The 15,401-nt window shown below is 44.1% G+C and overlaps 1 protein-coding gene across 1 annotated transcript in view; it reads left to right on the top strand.

The window, feature by feature from the left end:
- BRINP1 (BMP/retinoic acid inducible neural specific 1) overlaps positions 1-15,401 on the top strand; it is a 147,198-nt gene that overhangs the window by 76,207 nt on the left and 55,590 nt on the right. The window contains exons 3-4 of the mRNA XM_036432824.2: positions 8,839-9,029; positions 13,769-13,938. Of these exons, the coding sequence (XP_036288717.1) occupies positions 8,839-9,029; positions 13,769-13,938 (361 nt within the window). The remainder of the gene's footprint in view (positions 1-8,838; positions 9,030-13,768; positions 13,939-15,401) is intronic.

The following is a 15,401-nucleotide window of genomic DNA, read 5'->3' as shown; positions in this document are numbered from 1 at the left end:
AAAGGACCACTTGGTGGAAAGGGACCATTTTTATGTGATTTAAGAGAAAGACAAGAGTTAAAATTCAGATTCTGGGGGAAACTATGGGGTAGACCCGGGGAGTTACCTCTCTCAGTATGTTTTGGATTATCATCCCACTCACCAGGGATATAGGAAATCTCTCTCATAACTCATCTGTCACCTGGTGCTGCCCATGTGAAACTAACATTCCTGTCACTGGTTACAGTGACTAACTCCTGCTGAAACATTTCCAGTTCACCTGGGCGCTCAGAAGACAGTAACTAATGTTCCACTCATCGTCTCTTTCCTGAAACTCATTGGTTCTCCTAGTCAGTAAGTACAGCAACAGCAACACTTTCCAGCCACCCTATGGGCTTTGAATCCCCATCGATCAGTTACTCAAACTCCACTTCCATATCTTCAGACAGGGGTCTCCCTACTTCCCAAGGGAAGCATGTCAAACTCATGGCACCCAGGTCCCATACCTTATTTATTTGGCCTGTGTTAGCCTTTGAGTTTGACATGCTTGTCCTAGGGCATCCTGCCCTCTTCTGATTAGTTCTCTCAGTCAGAAAGATTGCTTTATTGAGTGGGGCTTTGCTTTGCTGTTGGGTTCTCCCAATTCTCCTGATTCCAGCTCTCAGAGCCATGTTTTCATAGCCTCACAACGCATCGGGTTGTAATGGAAAGTTGGTGCTATCTTTCTTCTCCTTGTGTTTGGGCGAAGACCTTTGAAAGTGCTGTAGGCATCCCAGATGGTATATTTTCATCATTGCATACATTAAACCAATTAACTTGTTTAATCATCAAATCATAAATTCCACTTGAAACATGTTTATTTTCATACTCAGGTGTGATCTTGGCTTTTTTTTTCCGATCAGTTCCTTCTAATTTATGTTTTCAAGGGTGACTTCATTTAGGCTCAAAGGTGCTCCAAGCAGGCTGCATAGGAAAATATCCTTGTTTGCTAATTTGCTTTGGCCTGGTAGTTTTCAAATATTAAGACAAGGAAGTCTTTTTGTTAAAAAACACACAGAATTTACTGATCTACTTTTTGAGTAATTCAATCTATAAACCTTTGATCTGGCATATCCTTGCATATTCCCTTAAAATACATTGTTTCACTGACTATGTCAATGGGATAAATTAGGGTCAGCAAACTGTTCCTGTAAAGGGCCAGAGAGTAAATATTTTAGACTCTGTGGGTCCAGTGGTCTTTGTTGCAAGGATCCTATTCTGAATTGTAAGCATCCATGGACAATACATAAACAAATGCAGTGACCATGTCCCAATAAAAACGTGTCTACACAACAGAGAATGGGACAAACTTGGTCCCTGGGCTACAGTTCGTGGACCCCTGAGTTAAATCACCTTTGAGGACGTTGAAGCATTTAGGTAGTGGATGGTTTCAGATCCCAACTTGTTGACATAAGACCAGAAGGTAAGTGAATGTCTATTGAATGAGTTGAAGAACAAGCTATTTCTTCACTAGTTTAGAGGAAGAATAGGAGCACTTGTTTCATCACCAAGTCATCAATTCCACAGGGAAACCACAGAAGAAGCTAAGTAGGACTGTGGAGGTGGGGAGACTGTGAGATGGCAGCACACTCAGCGGAGTATTCCTTGCGGGGGAGGAAAGTGTTCATTTTGTTCTCCTAAGAAATGCACTGTGGCAGAGCGAGGTCTGTGTGGGCATGAGCTCGGATTTAAGCCAGCTCTGCCCCTCACAGCTGTGTGTCCCTGGAAAGTCATTTCCCCTCTCAGGGTCTCTGTGTCCCCATCTGAAGATGGAAGGCAGCACGAAGTGGTCCCTCTGAGCCCTCAGAATGTGTGATCTGAAAGAGAGAATTCATATAATTGCAATCTTTAATGGGATTTATGATAATTGGAAAATAATTGCAGCTCCAAACTTTTATTAATCTATATTTAGTTATGAGTCATGCTTTCACAATAGATGCTTTGGAAATAAGCAGAGAGACAAATGGAGTAAACAGAATTTTAAACATTTTATTTATATGCAGTTTGTGTAATCCCTGGAGCCCATGGGCATATTAAGATTATTTAAAAGATCCATTAAAAGTTATGCGTGATGCTACAAACTCCCATTTTAGAATGCCTTGCCAAGGGGAAATAGTGAACATTTATTGAGTAGCTACTACTGCCGGATTAATTGCATTCATTATGCTCACTCCTTCCAGCACCCCCACCAGGTAAGGTCTGGGATTCCTGTTGCACAGATAGGAACCTCAGGGAGGCTGAGCAATATGCAAAGGGCCACTTAGCACAGAAGGGCTCCTGGAGGGTGGTCTGGAGAGCTAACACTGCCTTCCAGGGATGGTGACATGTGTTTCCAGTGGCCAGAGGAGGTGGGGGGGGGGGCGCAGGAGGAAGCAGGGATCCTTGAATCTGCGTTTCTATTCCATCTTTGTCGTGGATTTGCCATGTAACCTTCTTGGGCCTGGGTCTCAGTTTTCTCCACTTCCGATGGGGAAAGCAGTACCCTCGCCCCCATCTTCCAGGTTGTCAGGAAGATGATGTATGTGATGACAGAACTCTGTAAAGGACTGAGTACTGCCAACCCCACAAAATAGAGATGAGGGGGGATAGCACAGTGGATGGGGGTGGAGAACACTGGATCTGAGACCAGGAACCCAGATGCCAGTCCCTCTTATCCCTGATGGTGCTGTGGCCTTGGGCAAGTTCTTTCTCTCTGGGCCTCAGCTTCTTTGTTTGTGAAATGGCTGCGATCTCCTTAGGTGACCACTCTGAAGCTCTTCCCTCTGGCTGGATTCTGTATGGGGCAAAGAGGCAGTTCAGCTGACTGGGGGCCTCTCAGGAAATACCAGCCCCTCCAAGGGAAGGAAAGCAAGCTGCTTTCCCGGGGTGAATCCCATGACCCCCATGGAGGCTCCTGTCCTCGGGAATGGTGCTCCATGGAGAACCCCATTTGCTCTTCTGAAAATGGTCCATTTGTAGGAGAGTTGGGTAGTTCACAGTGTGCTTGCTTGTTGAGTTTCTGTTGATCCCCCTCAAGTCTCTGCTCAATGAGAAGCAGGAAGCTCATTCCAGGCGCTTCTCTTGGATGAGCTTCCCCACGTCTCTGACCTTTATTCTCCCAGGGCCTTCAGAGTGGCTGCTGGGATCAGTGTGGCTCCAAGTGCTGTACTTGAAGTGAGCACACTTTAGGAAAGGGGAAGGCTTATATGCATATTGTAAGCAAGGGTTATTCTCTAACGTGAAGCCAATGTTTTGTAATTAACATAAACCTATTCGTATGCATGTCTCCTCATCCCTCTGAGGCCAGAATGCCCCAGAGATCCACCTGGCTCCCTCTGTGTTCCTGCGCACGGAGCAGGCAGGAGATGTGTCCCAAGCAGGTGGTGTGTGTGGACTCCCTGCTTGTTAAGATGCATCATTTCCACTTCACATTGCCCTTGGATTCACCTTTCCCCAAGAGTATCTCTCTCTTTCTCTCTCTCCCTTCCTCCCTCCCTCCCTCCCTCTCTCCCTCCCTTCCCTTCCTCCCCACCCTCTCTCTCTCCCACCTTCCATCACTCCCTCCTGCCCTTTTTCATCTCTGGGGATAATTTGCTACTCACAATAACAGAAGTGGTCCTAGAGTCCTCACCCCCAGCACTCCTTGTTCAGAGGCTTGTTTTTATTCTACTTCCAAATGATTTGTTAACACAACTAATGGGATAAGCTGCCCAGGAGTAAACAAATGCAAACATCCTATAACCGTAATCAGTCATGCTTTCAATAAACATTTATGGGGACCAGAGTGTCTATAAACTGCTCTAAAATGTACCCTTGGATTAAACCAGATCACTAGAGAGCTACATATTTAGACTGTAATACATTGGGCTCTCATGGAATTGCTCTACTGTATGGTGCTTTGGCATATGCATACGGCCATAGTGAGTCCATCACACAAACAATGGGGTATGGTTGGAGACACCTCCTACCAGCACCCATTACATCCACTTTTTATTTGAAATTATGGAAGGTTGTTGTGTCCTAACATAATTTCCAGGACATCTGTGTTTCTACAGCAACTTTGAACAACTGCTCAGTTATCTTCTAGACTAGCAGTTGCCAACTAGTGGGCCATGGACATTGGTGGTCCATGAGGTCTGAAAGGTTGGTGACCACTGGTTTAAGGGAACCTTGACTGTGTGGGTCTTTTGGATGGAATTCTCTTTTCCCTTTGGCTGCAGGGAAGCTCGGAAACATTGACAGTCCATTTTGATCAAACATACAGGACTTCATAGACTTAATGTTGCATGTTCATCTTAACTCAAAATTTATTTCATTTTTTTCTACTATTTTTTTTCATTTTTCTGTACTTTTGAGTCTATATGGAATGTGTTTTTTGAAAATCACCTCCAATTGTTTCCGTTATGAGATCAGATTTAATTAAAAAAAAAAAACACCCTGTAAAACATGCTGTCAAGAAGAGAAGAGCTGCCCTTCACTTCTCCCCTCATCATTAGTAGCCTCAGCTGTGGAGGAACTCCCATTCTCCAGCACTCACCCTGGGGGTGCTCTCTCAAGGCCCCAAAAAGTAGAAATTGTCACCACCCTCATTTTTTCAGAAGGAAACACAAAAGAAAACTCTAAGCAATGGAAGCATCATTATACATGTGCCCTATACCAACAGCAGCTGACAATTGTGTGTACCCTGTTGCAATTTACCAAGAATGCAATTTGCCAAGAAGTTCTCCAACCATTATTTCATTTAACTCAGCACACTACATGGTGATGCATGTTGTTGGTCTGCATGGCATGTAAGAGGAAAGAGATTAGAAGTGAGTTTATAAACTCTCGGTGCATTTCTTCGATTCAGACACAGTACTGGTACCATACATTGCAAGATTCAAACCCCGCTTACCCCAGAAGGTCTACCTACTGGTGACATTTAAAAGATCACAATTATTTCCCCCCTCTCTCCCATCCCACCATCCATCTACTGTCACTCACCTTCCCATTGAAGCCTCTCCTATAAGCATAGCGACACCTAGAATATTGATAATGCCTTGAATGTTAGAGTGTTATTGAGGCCTTATGTTCAAGGTACTGACTGTGCTTCATGAATTAATACAGTTCTAAACCCATCCCTTTAGGGTAGACATGCATTCTCTGGATCACATCCACATTTCACAGGCTGTAAGCAAACTTGTCCTTTATCTCAGTGGTCTCCAACTGGTATCCTCGGACCACTGGAGGTCCATGAGGTCCGAAAGGTTGGTGACCGCTGTTCTATCTCACAGCTAATCAGTGGCAGTCAGGTTTTAACCCAAGATTTCTCTCCCCAGAGCCCAAGCTGAGAGATCCAGAGCTGAAGACCATCTAATACATCAGCTTATCTCTCCAGGGCACAGAGCCAGTTCCCAGTTCTCCTATCTGTCTTACCACCGTTTCTCCTTCAGTGCCACCTCATGCTTAGTGTGTCATTGAATGAGTGTGTGTGTGTGTGTGTTGGGGGGGTGGTGGTTCATGCACTCATACACAGGAAAACAGAGCATTAGTAAAGAGGGTGAGCTTTTTTACTCAGGTGATGCTAAGCATTAGATTGACCATCTTCTCTCCAGCCTTATCTGAAGTCCTACCACCCCGACCCCAGTTTCCATCCATCCTCTGCCTCTGTCATCAGGAGCCTCCGTCTTCCACTCCCTCATTGGGATGGGCCTTGCTGCAGCCACTCCCAGCCCCAATCCAGCATCCCTTTTTAATTCTAGTCTGATTGGTATGCCTGTCCTGCTGCTAGGCTTCATTGGGCATAAGCGTATTCCAGGGATCCTGTGCCTTTGTGAGTGCTCCTTCTCCTCCAAGGGGAACCCACTTGCGCTGTGGGTTCAAAAGGAAAGATATGCATTCTGTTGTGCTCAATGCACTGAGGACTTACATGGCATTGTTCCTGGGCCAGCAGAGCAGTTAGGCAGGATGAGGAGCAAGGCTTTCTCACTCTCTTTTATGTTTTACTTTTTTTTTTTAACGAGAGAGAGAGAGAGAGAGAGAGAGAGAGAGAGAGAGAGAGAGAGAGAGAGAGAGAGAGAGAGAGAGAGTTAAAGGTGGAATTTGCAATGGAAAGGGCACTATATTTGGAGTGCTGAGCTAGGGCCTGATTTCAGCCCTGCCAGTCATGTTGTGTGATCTTGGGTAAATAACTTGATGTCTTTGAAATTCAGTTTTCCCATCTGTGGGTTGAGTGAGTTAAATTTGATGACTTCTATGAAAGGCACCAGTGATGCTTTTAGAACAGGGGTCATACTCCCTCTGTGCCAAATCCAGTCTGCCATCTGCTTGGTAAATAAAGTTTTATCAGAACACAGCCATGCTCACTTATGTATGTATTGTTTATGGTAGCAAAATCAAAATATTTACTATAATGGCCCTTTACAGAAAACAAGATTGCCTGCTCCTCTTTTCAAACATGATTCTGATTGGATCATTGTTCAAAACTTTCTATTGACTTTCTATATTACTTAGAAAGTATATATATATATATATATATATATATATATATATATCTGTGTGTGTGTGCGTGTGTGTGTGTGTGTGTGTGTATATAGTGTGTGTACATACATGAATATAATTCTATAACTAATGTATATAATTTAATATAATTCAATAAATTTCAGGGACAATCTGATGAGGAAAGAATGTTTTCTTCAGAAATAGCTGATGATTCTTATTGCTTTCTATTTTTACTCTCACCCAAGGATATGTGTTTTGTGTTTTTTTAATTAAAATTATGTAGAGAGAAGTGACCATATTGTGTAATGTAATCATGAAAGTAACATTCACTCCCCTTCCTATTCTATTCTTTAGAAGCAAGCTACTGGGTCCACTTGTACCCACACTCATTGGGAAGAGATTACATGGGGTGTGAACACCAGGGGTCTAGGGTCATTGGGATTCATCTCCAAGCCACTTACCACACCTGTGGAATTCCTCATCACCAGCTCTCATATCTCCTACCCTTCCACATATCTGGTCACCCCATTTGCCCCATTTTGTCAACATTTTCACCCCCTTCTTCCTGCATCTACTTGTTCAGCCCTTCCCATAAGCGTTATGTATCTCCCCTCTCACTCACTGTGCTCCTGCCCTTTCCTCCACATGCATAACTATGGGTGTTTCCTTGTGTCTCAGTCCCATTGGAACTTCAAAACAATAGTTCAGGTGTGATCTCTATGGAGCACCCTCGGGAGACCTGAGACTTCTGGGTTACTTCGTCTGAATTCTGTAGTCCTTGATTTTCAATAAATTGAAATTTTCTCTTCCCTGCCAGACTGTGAGCTTTTTCAGTTCCTGGGACCATGACGTGCCCATCCCCCTTTGTAGACATGATCCTCTGTGCCCTTCAAGGGTTCACTGAGTGCAGCGGATTGATTTAATAAGTACCCATGTCTATGATACTGAGCTCACTTTATTTAGCATTTGAACTATGCTGTGAATTATGGACAGAGATTCCTTCCTTAAGCAGACCTAGGCTCTAGCTCCGAGGCTTGGAAACATATTCTGATGTGAAAGCTTTCTTCACACCCAGTCGCCTCTGCGTCAGGGATCAGAAGCCACCACTGAATTACCTGGGCATGTCCAGCAGATTCCCACAATCTTCTGCCTCTTCTTGCTCCCTGCCCCATCCTTCATTTGTCTCTCCCATCCTGGGCAGGAGAGAGAGACCTTTTCATTAAACTCCAGTTCCCATCATTTATCTATGCTGACCTTACACTCCTCTTGGTTGGTCTGTTTTTCTCAAGGGACCTAGAGCTTATAACTCAGGCAGGTTGGAGAGCTGATTATTCCTGGATAACTTGGTCTTTGGTAAGAACAGAGGTCATTACTAAAGCAAAGGGCACCTGAACCAAGGTCCCTTAAGTTCCTATGGGATTCAGTGTGCATGCTCCTTGTCCATCATCTGGGAACCTTTAATGATTTAGGTGTCTGGGAATTTGTGAGGAAATAATGCTATGAAGCAATCTTTCACACTGAATTAGGACCTGTCAGTTTACAGAAGCATTTTTATACTCTATGCTTCATGGAACCTGTGCTTCGTAGGAGAGAGATACTATTAGTTGGATTTTATAGATGAGGAAAGGTAGGCTCAGAGAAGTGACATGCTCTGTCCAAGATTGCATCACAGTTGACAAGAGGCAGAGTGAAAGCCTGCTGAGTTGGACTCCCATGTTCAGTGCTCTCTGGTCTTGCTCTATCTTACCATTAGTGAAGGAAAGATAAAACTCCCCTCTCCTCCCCAGTCCTGAGAACCCAGCTTAATTTCTTCCAGATTATAGTTGCTCAATGCACTCATATTGAATTTTTAAATTAAACTGAGCTCTGGGCTTATTTGATTTTGTAATTGTCTTAGAACAGGTCTCAATTGGTGCTGTAGATCTTGCCCATTGTTACACAGCCTGCCTTCCCCTCTGTCCCTCCCTTCTTCCCTTTCATTCATTCATTTGTTGATTTATTCATCCAGCTAGCATTCTCATTAGCCCTACCATGTAACATGTACCTAGGACTATCGTTCACAGTCTAGTGAGAGAGGTGGATACGGATGGAGACAACAGTGGTACGTTTGTATCCCTGCTACTCTGTAAGCGACATGAGAACACGACTGTGTCTCTCTGGTTCACCGAAGTCTCTCAGGGATGAGAAATGTGTTCAATAAATATTTGTTGGCTGAAGAGGGCTCAGGCACTAAGTATTACTTGACAACTATGAAGACTTGTAGTCACTCTCTCCCATAAGAGGGGTGTCTGGATGGTGGGTAGGCGTTGGCTTGGGGCAGAGGGGGTAAGTTGCAGAGTCTCACTCATCTCTCCTGCCCAGGGAGTTTGCCCGTTGGAAGGTGAGGAACACAGCCATCGAGAGGAGAGACCTGGTCCGTCACCCAGTGCCCCTCATGCCGGAGTTTCAAAGGAGCATCCGCCTACTGGGCAGGAGACCCACCACTCAGCAGTTCATCGACACCATCATCAAGAAATACGGCACCCACCTCCTCATCTCTGCCACCTTGGGAGGTAGGTCAACAGCTATGGGGCCAGAGCCTCATCACGGTTTTGGATCTGGGAAGGAGGGGGAGGGTGGGCTGCCCTGAGATCCAAGCTGAACTGACATTTTGCCATGGCCCATCTCCCCAAAGTGGATATGGCCACCTCAGTCAGGTTGTCTCGGTTCTTGTGGTCATCTCAGAACAGTTGATTCTGTTGGCTGGGGCTGTCTCCCTTGACACTTACTAACGTCTGTGGAAGCATGGCTTTGTCTTGGAATGAGCTCAGTTTGTTGTTGGGAATGCTTCATTTGATTGTTGTATTAGTTCCTTCGGCAATGTAGTCTTATCTGGGGAAATAATTACAATGCAGGTGTTGCTTGGAGAATTGCCTTTGTTAATTTAAGTCTGCTTGAGAGACTCATAGCTTGAGGTTCAGTTTCACAAAGGGGATATCATTGGTGTCTTCTATGGGCTGCTCCACCCTGCTCAGCCTTGCCCATCCCTCCCAAGTCCAATAAGTCTTTAGGATATAAGGAGAAGAAGGGAGGATAAAAGGCAGCAAAGAAATGCAAAAAAGGGAGATGGTAGAGACCACTGCATTAAGATGCTCATGGGTCTTGCCTGCATCATTTTATGTTCTACACTGCCATCCCTTGGTCATAGGTTTTCTTCCACCACAGTGTCTGTATCCACTGAAGTCTGAGAAAACCCTTTGGTGGGAAGTGACCATGCCCACTTCTCAGAGCTGCTCAGTGGCCTTTGGATAGGGCGTATGGCAGCTACTCAGGATCCTAGATGTCTTCTCCTTCAGCGGAGGGGTGGGCACCATGGGCCACTGTGGTTCATACACAGGCAGGGAGCAAAGTGGCTGTCAGGTGGACAGGAGCTGACCAGGTGGAGGGGAGGAGGGAAACTTTCTAGGCTGAGCAGGCAGTTGCATTTTGAGGAAGATCAAATTAGAAAGTTGGTGATGTGAGGAACGTGGATTGGTTTGGCAAATTCATTCATTCTTACAGTAATATTGAATAGCTACTAATATTGAGTATATGTCCATACCACACATTGTATATTATCTTTCGTCCTCCAAAACTGCACGTTAAGTCAAATTATCTGTATTTTATAGGTTAAGAGGCTGAGATTTAGAAGAATCTGGCTAGTGACAAAGCTGTTTCTTTCTTTTTTTTTCTTCTTCTTCTTTTAATTCAATACATTTAAACAGAACCAGAAAATTAACCCTTAGCTTTTAATTTAGGGCTTTCAGTCCACAAAGCCTGCACTAGTTTTTGGCCCAACACCAGTCATGCATTGATAATTCATCCACCAGCCCACCCACTCCCCAAAACAACCTAGTGGCATAGATTTGTTTCTTGTTGCTAGTCAGGGATCAGGTGAAGTCTGACTATGAATGTTAAATCATGGAGTATAAATTCTATTCTCTTGTAAAGTGAAAATGAAATCACTTCTCCACTGAGTGTTGCATTAACCTGCAGCCCTCTTTTTTTTTTTTTTTAAATTTCCCCTACTTCCCATTTTACCTGAAAAATAAAATTTTTGCTACCAATTCAGTTCTTCCATTAGGGGCTGTGTTCTGTCTGAGTCTCTGGAAACCCAATGACAGACCTTTCTTTTGTGGTGAAATATATTTTTAATTTTCCAAGGCGAGGAGGTGAATTATTCACAGAGCCTTGCTCCTCTTCTGTTTCTATAACACAACATTTTAAAATATGCAAAGCTTTGGAGTGAGTTTGGGTGTTGGACAGCGGGCCCTAGATGTTCCTTCCACGGGGAGGAGTGGGCAGGGGGAAGGGAAAGATTGACTGTTGATTGAACACAAGGCACTAGGAATCCTGTGGAGTCTTTCTCACACCATCACTTCATTCATTCATTCATGGGAAAATATCTCTTAAGGGCCTCCTCATGAGGAGGGAGGAAAAGGAGGTGGTAAGTTGTAATGAATGAAAGTGCAAGCTCTGGGGTGTGATTGCCTGGTTCCCACCCTGCCACTTGCTCCTCACCAGGTCTGTGTCCCCTTGGCAAGTTACTCTCCCTCTAACTAGTCTTCCCCTTGTATAACTAGAGATAGCTATAGGACTCGCTTAATTTAGATTGTGAGGATTAAAGAAAAGGATGCCTCGGAAGTGCACTTAATACATTTTTTTTGTACATAACCAATTGTTGCTATTGTTGTTGGTATAGTTATTGTTGATATTATACTTGTTATCATTTAGTGGGCTAAGGTACCAATCACTCGGTGAATGGGAGACATTGAACAAGTCATTTTTCTGTCCAGATATGAGTTTTCCTGTCTAAATATAGGAGTTGTAGAAAATTTTATTCACTGTAATTTTTCCTGAGCATAACTCTCTATCCGTTTAGGAGAAATGCTTTGATAAGCTGTTTGAGGTGTCAGTTCCTTAGGGCATACTCTGACAATAGCTGTGATCCGTAAACTGTCACGTGTGGGACAAGGAATGCATGTGTATGGCTCTGAGGGAGGGGAGAATGGAAGGAAGGGAGTGAGAAAGAAGAAGTGGAGGCTCTGGGAGGGCTGACAACTAAGACATATCCATGGTATCCTCAGTTTTTTGCTGAGATCTATTAAACTCCCCAAATGCTTGGCATGAGTGATTTTCTTACAGAAGGTGGTGAAGGGAAGTTTTGGGGGTGTAGGGTGACTCATAGGAATACCGGTTTCCCTTAGTTCTTCAAAAGATCAGATTTTGGCCCAAAGGAAGCCTCTTGGAGCCTGGGTAACTGTGTGATGCCCACGATAAGCTTGCAGCACACATAGACAGATGTGTGCACATGCCTACCTGCGTTTGGATATAAGTCAGCCCGTATGTGGACCTACCTGCACACAAGCTCATTATTGGACTTGTGGATGCAATGTCCACATGTAGGTATATGTGAGTTTGCACATGCACACGTGCAATGTACACACAAGTGCATGATTTTTTTTAATGTGCCAGGGTTCACGTTTTTGTACTTGTGTGTATGTTTGTGTGTCTACTCATTTCACACCTTGCATTGTGGGACATCTCTCCTTGGCTAAGAGGAAGGCTGAGAATAAAGTCACAGGGGTTCTGAAGGGAAGGATGAGGGGTGCCCAGAGGCTGCTAGTATAGTTCAGACCTCACCCTCCTATTGAAGTTGTAGCCCCTATTGACTGAAAAGGCTAGATGGTCAGCTCCCACCTCAGCTCCCCCTACCCATGTGGCTGAGTCCACTTTGTTCCCCTCAGCAAGTCGACAAATTGGGCTGCAGAGAGGGAGGCAGGGCCCCCCTGAGGACAGACGCCTAGGAAAGGCTTCTGTGAGGTGAAGAGGCAATTTGCAGCAATGCCCTAATGGGAAAGCAACTCCAAACAGGACAGTCTCTTAATAAACAAGGAATTAAGTCTTAATAATGTAGTGAGAAGCCCATTAACCCCTCTTGATCTAGAGTTTGCTGCTGCCAGTCTTCAGTCCAGAGGGACCAGGCTGATTTCACCTCCTCTCTCACAGGCCCTTAGAACCTGAGCTGACCCTTGGAATACTTATTTCCTCTGCCGCTTGCCTCTACCTTCCAGCATATTCCCTTAATTTAATCACTTACCTTTACACCCATCTATCTGTTCTTCTACTCAGCCAATCATCTACCCACCCATCCATATACCCATCCATTTAGCCTTCAGATGATAACAGAGCATCTGCTCTTCTTCTGACCAGGAGAAGCACCGAGTCTGTCTCCCCCCCCCCCCCCCGCCCCCCCCCCCCAGGCCGCCATCTACCATCCTGAACTCTAAGTCTATTGCATCTAAAGTAATTTTTAAACCAAACCTATTCAGGTTGCAATGCTTTTCAAAGGATGCAAGATCATGTCCTCTTTGATAACCAGGAGGGCTTCATGGGAAACTGCAGACAGGAATGTCCTATTCTGAACTTAAGTCGAGGCCTGGGAAACCCTGAGAGGAATTTTGATGTGGGTGAACCTTCTTACTGGGATGTAGCCTCTTCCCCACTGCACTGAGAATTACAGTGCCTGGTATGTGTAGGTAGTTAAGGAAAAAATATTAATCATTTACTACTATCTACTATATGCTGAGCACTGGGCTTTGTACAGGGATAAAGAAGTGGCTAATATAGACAGTGTCTGACTTCACAGAGCTCACAGTTTAGATTTTTCTCTATAACAAGCACATTTTTTTCTATCCCGTTCATATCTATCTATCATCTATCTATCTATCTATCTGTCTTCCAACTATTATATATCTATCTCTTTGGCTATCCACTCTTCCAGCCATCCAGCCATCTGTCCATCTAGGAAGGGGTAGCAGAAAGAGAAAGAGAGAAAGGGAAGGAGGGAAGAGGTGAGGGGAGAGAAGAGAAAAGGAAAAGGAGGGACTGGATGATGATGAGGAAGACAGAATGAGGAGAAAGGAATGGAAAGGGGACATCTATGGAAAATTCATCAATTTACAGAAGAGACTGAACCTCAGAGAGAGAAAGTGAGTCATGAGATGCTGCTGCTGAGAAATACGAAGTGGATTAGTAGGGGTTGGACTTGATGACTAAGAATTTTTCTGTGATCTTTGTCTTAATGGAGCTTGGTGCTCAAAGCCACCTTGGTCTATTTCTCTTTCTTTGTGCTCTTGATTTTCATTGGCAGAAGGAAATTTGGGCAAAACCAGTGGGAGGCTTGAGGGTCTTTTCAGCCTTCACACCCCAGAGCTGTGCCTCCCACCCCAAGGCTAGAAGGGCTGCCTGAGCTTCTTTCCTTTCTGTGCAGGGGAGGAGGCCTTGACCATGTACATGGACAAAAGTCGCCTCGACAGGAAGTCAGGGAATGCTACTCAAAGTGTTGAAGCTCTGCACCAGCTTGCATCGTCATACTTTGTGGACCGTGATGGCACCATGAGGAGGCTCCATGAGATCCAGATATCAACTGGCGCAATCAAGGTACAGCCTGAGGTGGGCTGGGTGGCAGGTTCCTTAGACAATAGCACTGCAGCCAAGGTGTTCTGAGAGTTGATGGGCAGATTCAATTTCTGGATTCACCCTCATTGATGTGGTCAAGTGCATGAGGATTGTCATTAGGGTGACCATCCATACTAATTCACTGGGGCAGCCCTGGCTATGGCCATAGCATAATTAGCAACAATATTGTCATTCATTCTCAAAGTTCTCCTGTATGGATGATTTTCAGGCTCTGTCTTAAAGAGGAAACTGAGGCAACAATGGGTAGATTATTTTCTAAGGACTCAGAGCTACTGAATTACAGTAATTTCTTCAACACTTATCTTTTTTATTCCTCACCCCTATATTAGAGATGGAAAAGTTGTGATTCAAGGGTTAAAGACATTTGCTCATGGATTCACAGATAGAGAGCACCTTAACAGGGACTAGAACTCTAGTCTCTAGACCAGGAGTTACTGACTATTTTCTATAAAGGGCCAGCCAGCTAATAAATATGGAAAGTTTTGCTGGTCATATGGTCTCAGTTACTGCAATTCAATTCTGCTGCTATTACACAAAAATTAGCCATAGACAATATGTGAATAAATGGGTGTGGCTGCTTGCCAATAAAACTTTATTTTCAAAGACAGGCAATCTGTCAGGCTCATCTACATGATGCTCATCTACACCAGCATTAGCCAATAGAACTTTCCAAGATGATGGGAATTCCCAGTGTCTGTGGTGGCCAAGACAATAGCCTCTAGTCATCAGGGGTCAGGGAGCCCTTGAAATGTAGCTACAGAGGAACTAAATGTGTACGTTTATTTCATTTTAATTAATTTTAATGGCCACACTAAATAGAGCAGCTGTAGACTTTAAATTCAGTGCCTTACTACACAGGAATGTAAAATAAAAATAAAAATAAAAACAGATTCCATTTTAAGTGCAATAAATTCAGGGTTTTCCTTTACGAAGAGAATAAGGGAGGACCTTTTTAATATAATTAATCAATTCTGAGAGTTTCAATGCAGATTTTTTTGCCTTTCAAATTTTTAAAATCAGATTATACCTGCCTTGTACTTCTCAATCTTCAGTCTAACTTTTCCCCTGAATAAAATGCAGACATAGTCTGATATTAAGACTTTCTATGATGTCCCTAGGAAAAAAGTGTATGTGTGTGTAGGAGGACAGGGAACAGTATAGGGGAGACCCAGGCAGAGGAATCAGAAATTGTGAAAGGCGAGAGAAAATGTGGCGGGAGAGAGTTACTGAAGAGGAGAAGCTAGGAAGGAGAGAAATAAATCAGTTCAACAAACAAAGAGCCAGTTATCCAAGAATCTCCTGTACTGGGGGGATTATGTGGTTTGGGAACTTGGCACAGAGAGGCGGATCTTGATGAAGCCTTCAGAGTCAGAGTGAAGCAAAGGCCTGGTTTTTATTATCATCAGATGGTTCTCTCCCCACTG

Source organism: Pipistrellus kuhlii, unplaced genomic scaffold (assembly GCF_014108245.1).
Source record: "Pipistrellus kuhlii isolate mPipKuh1 unplaced genomic scaffold, mPipKuh1.p scaffold_m20_p_12, whole genome shotgun sequence".
Lineage (NCBI taxonomy): Eukaryota > Metazoa > Chordata > Mammalia > Chiroptera > Vespertilionidae > Pipistrellus > Pipistrellus kuhlii.
The sequence above is the reverse complement of the archived record's forward strand: the minus strand, read 5'-3'. Positions and strand labels throughout refer to the sequence as shown.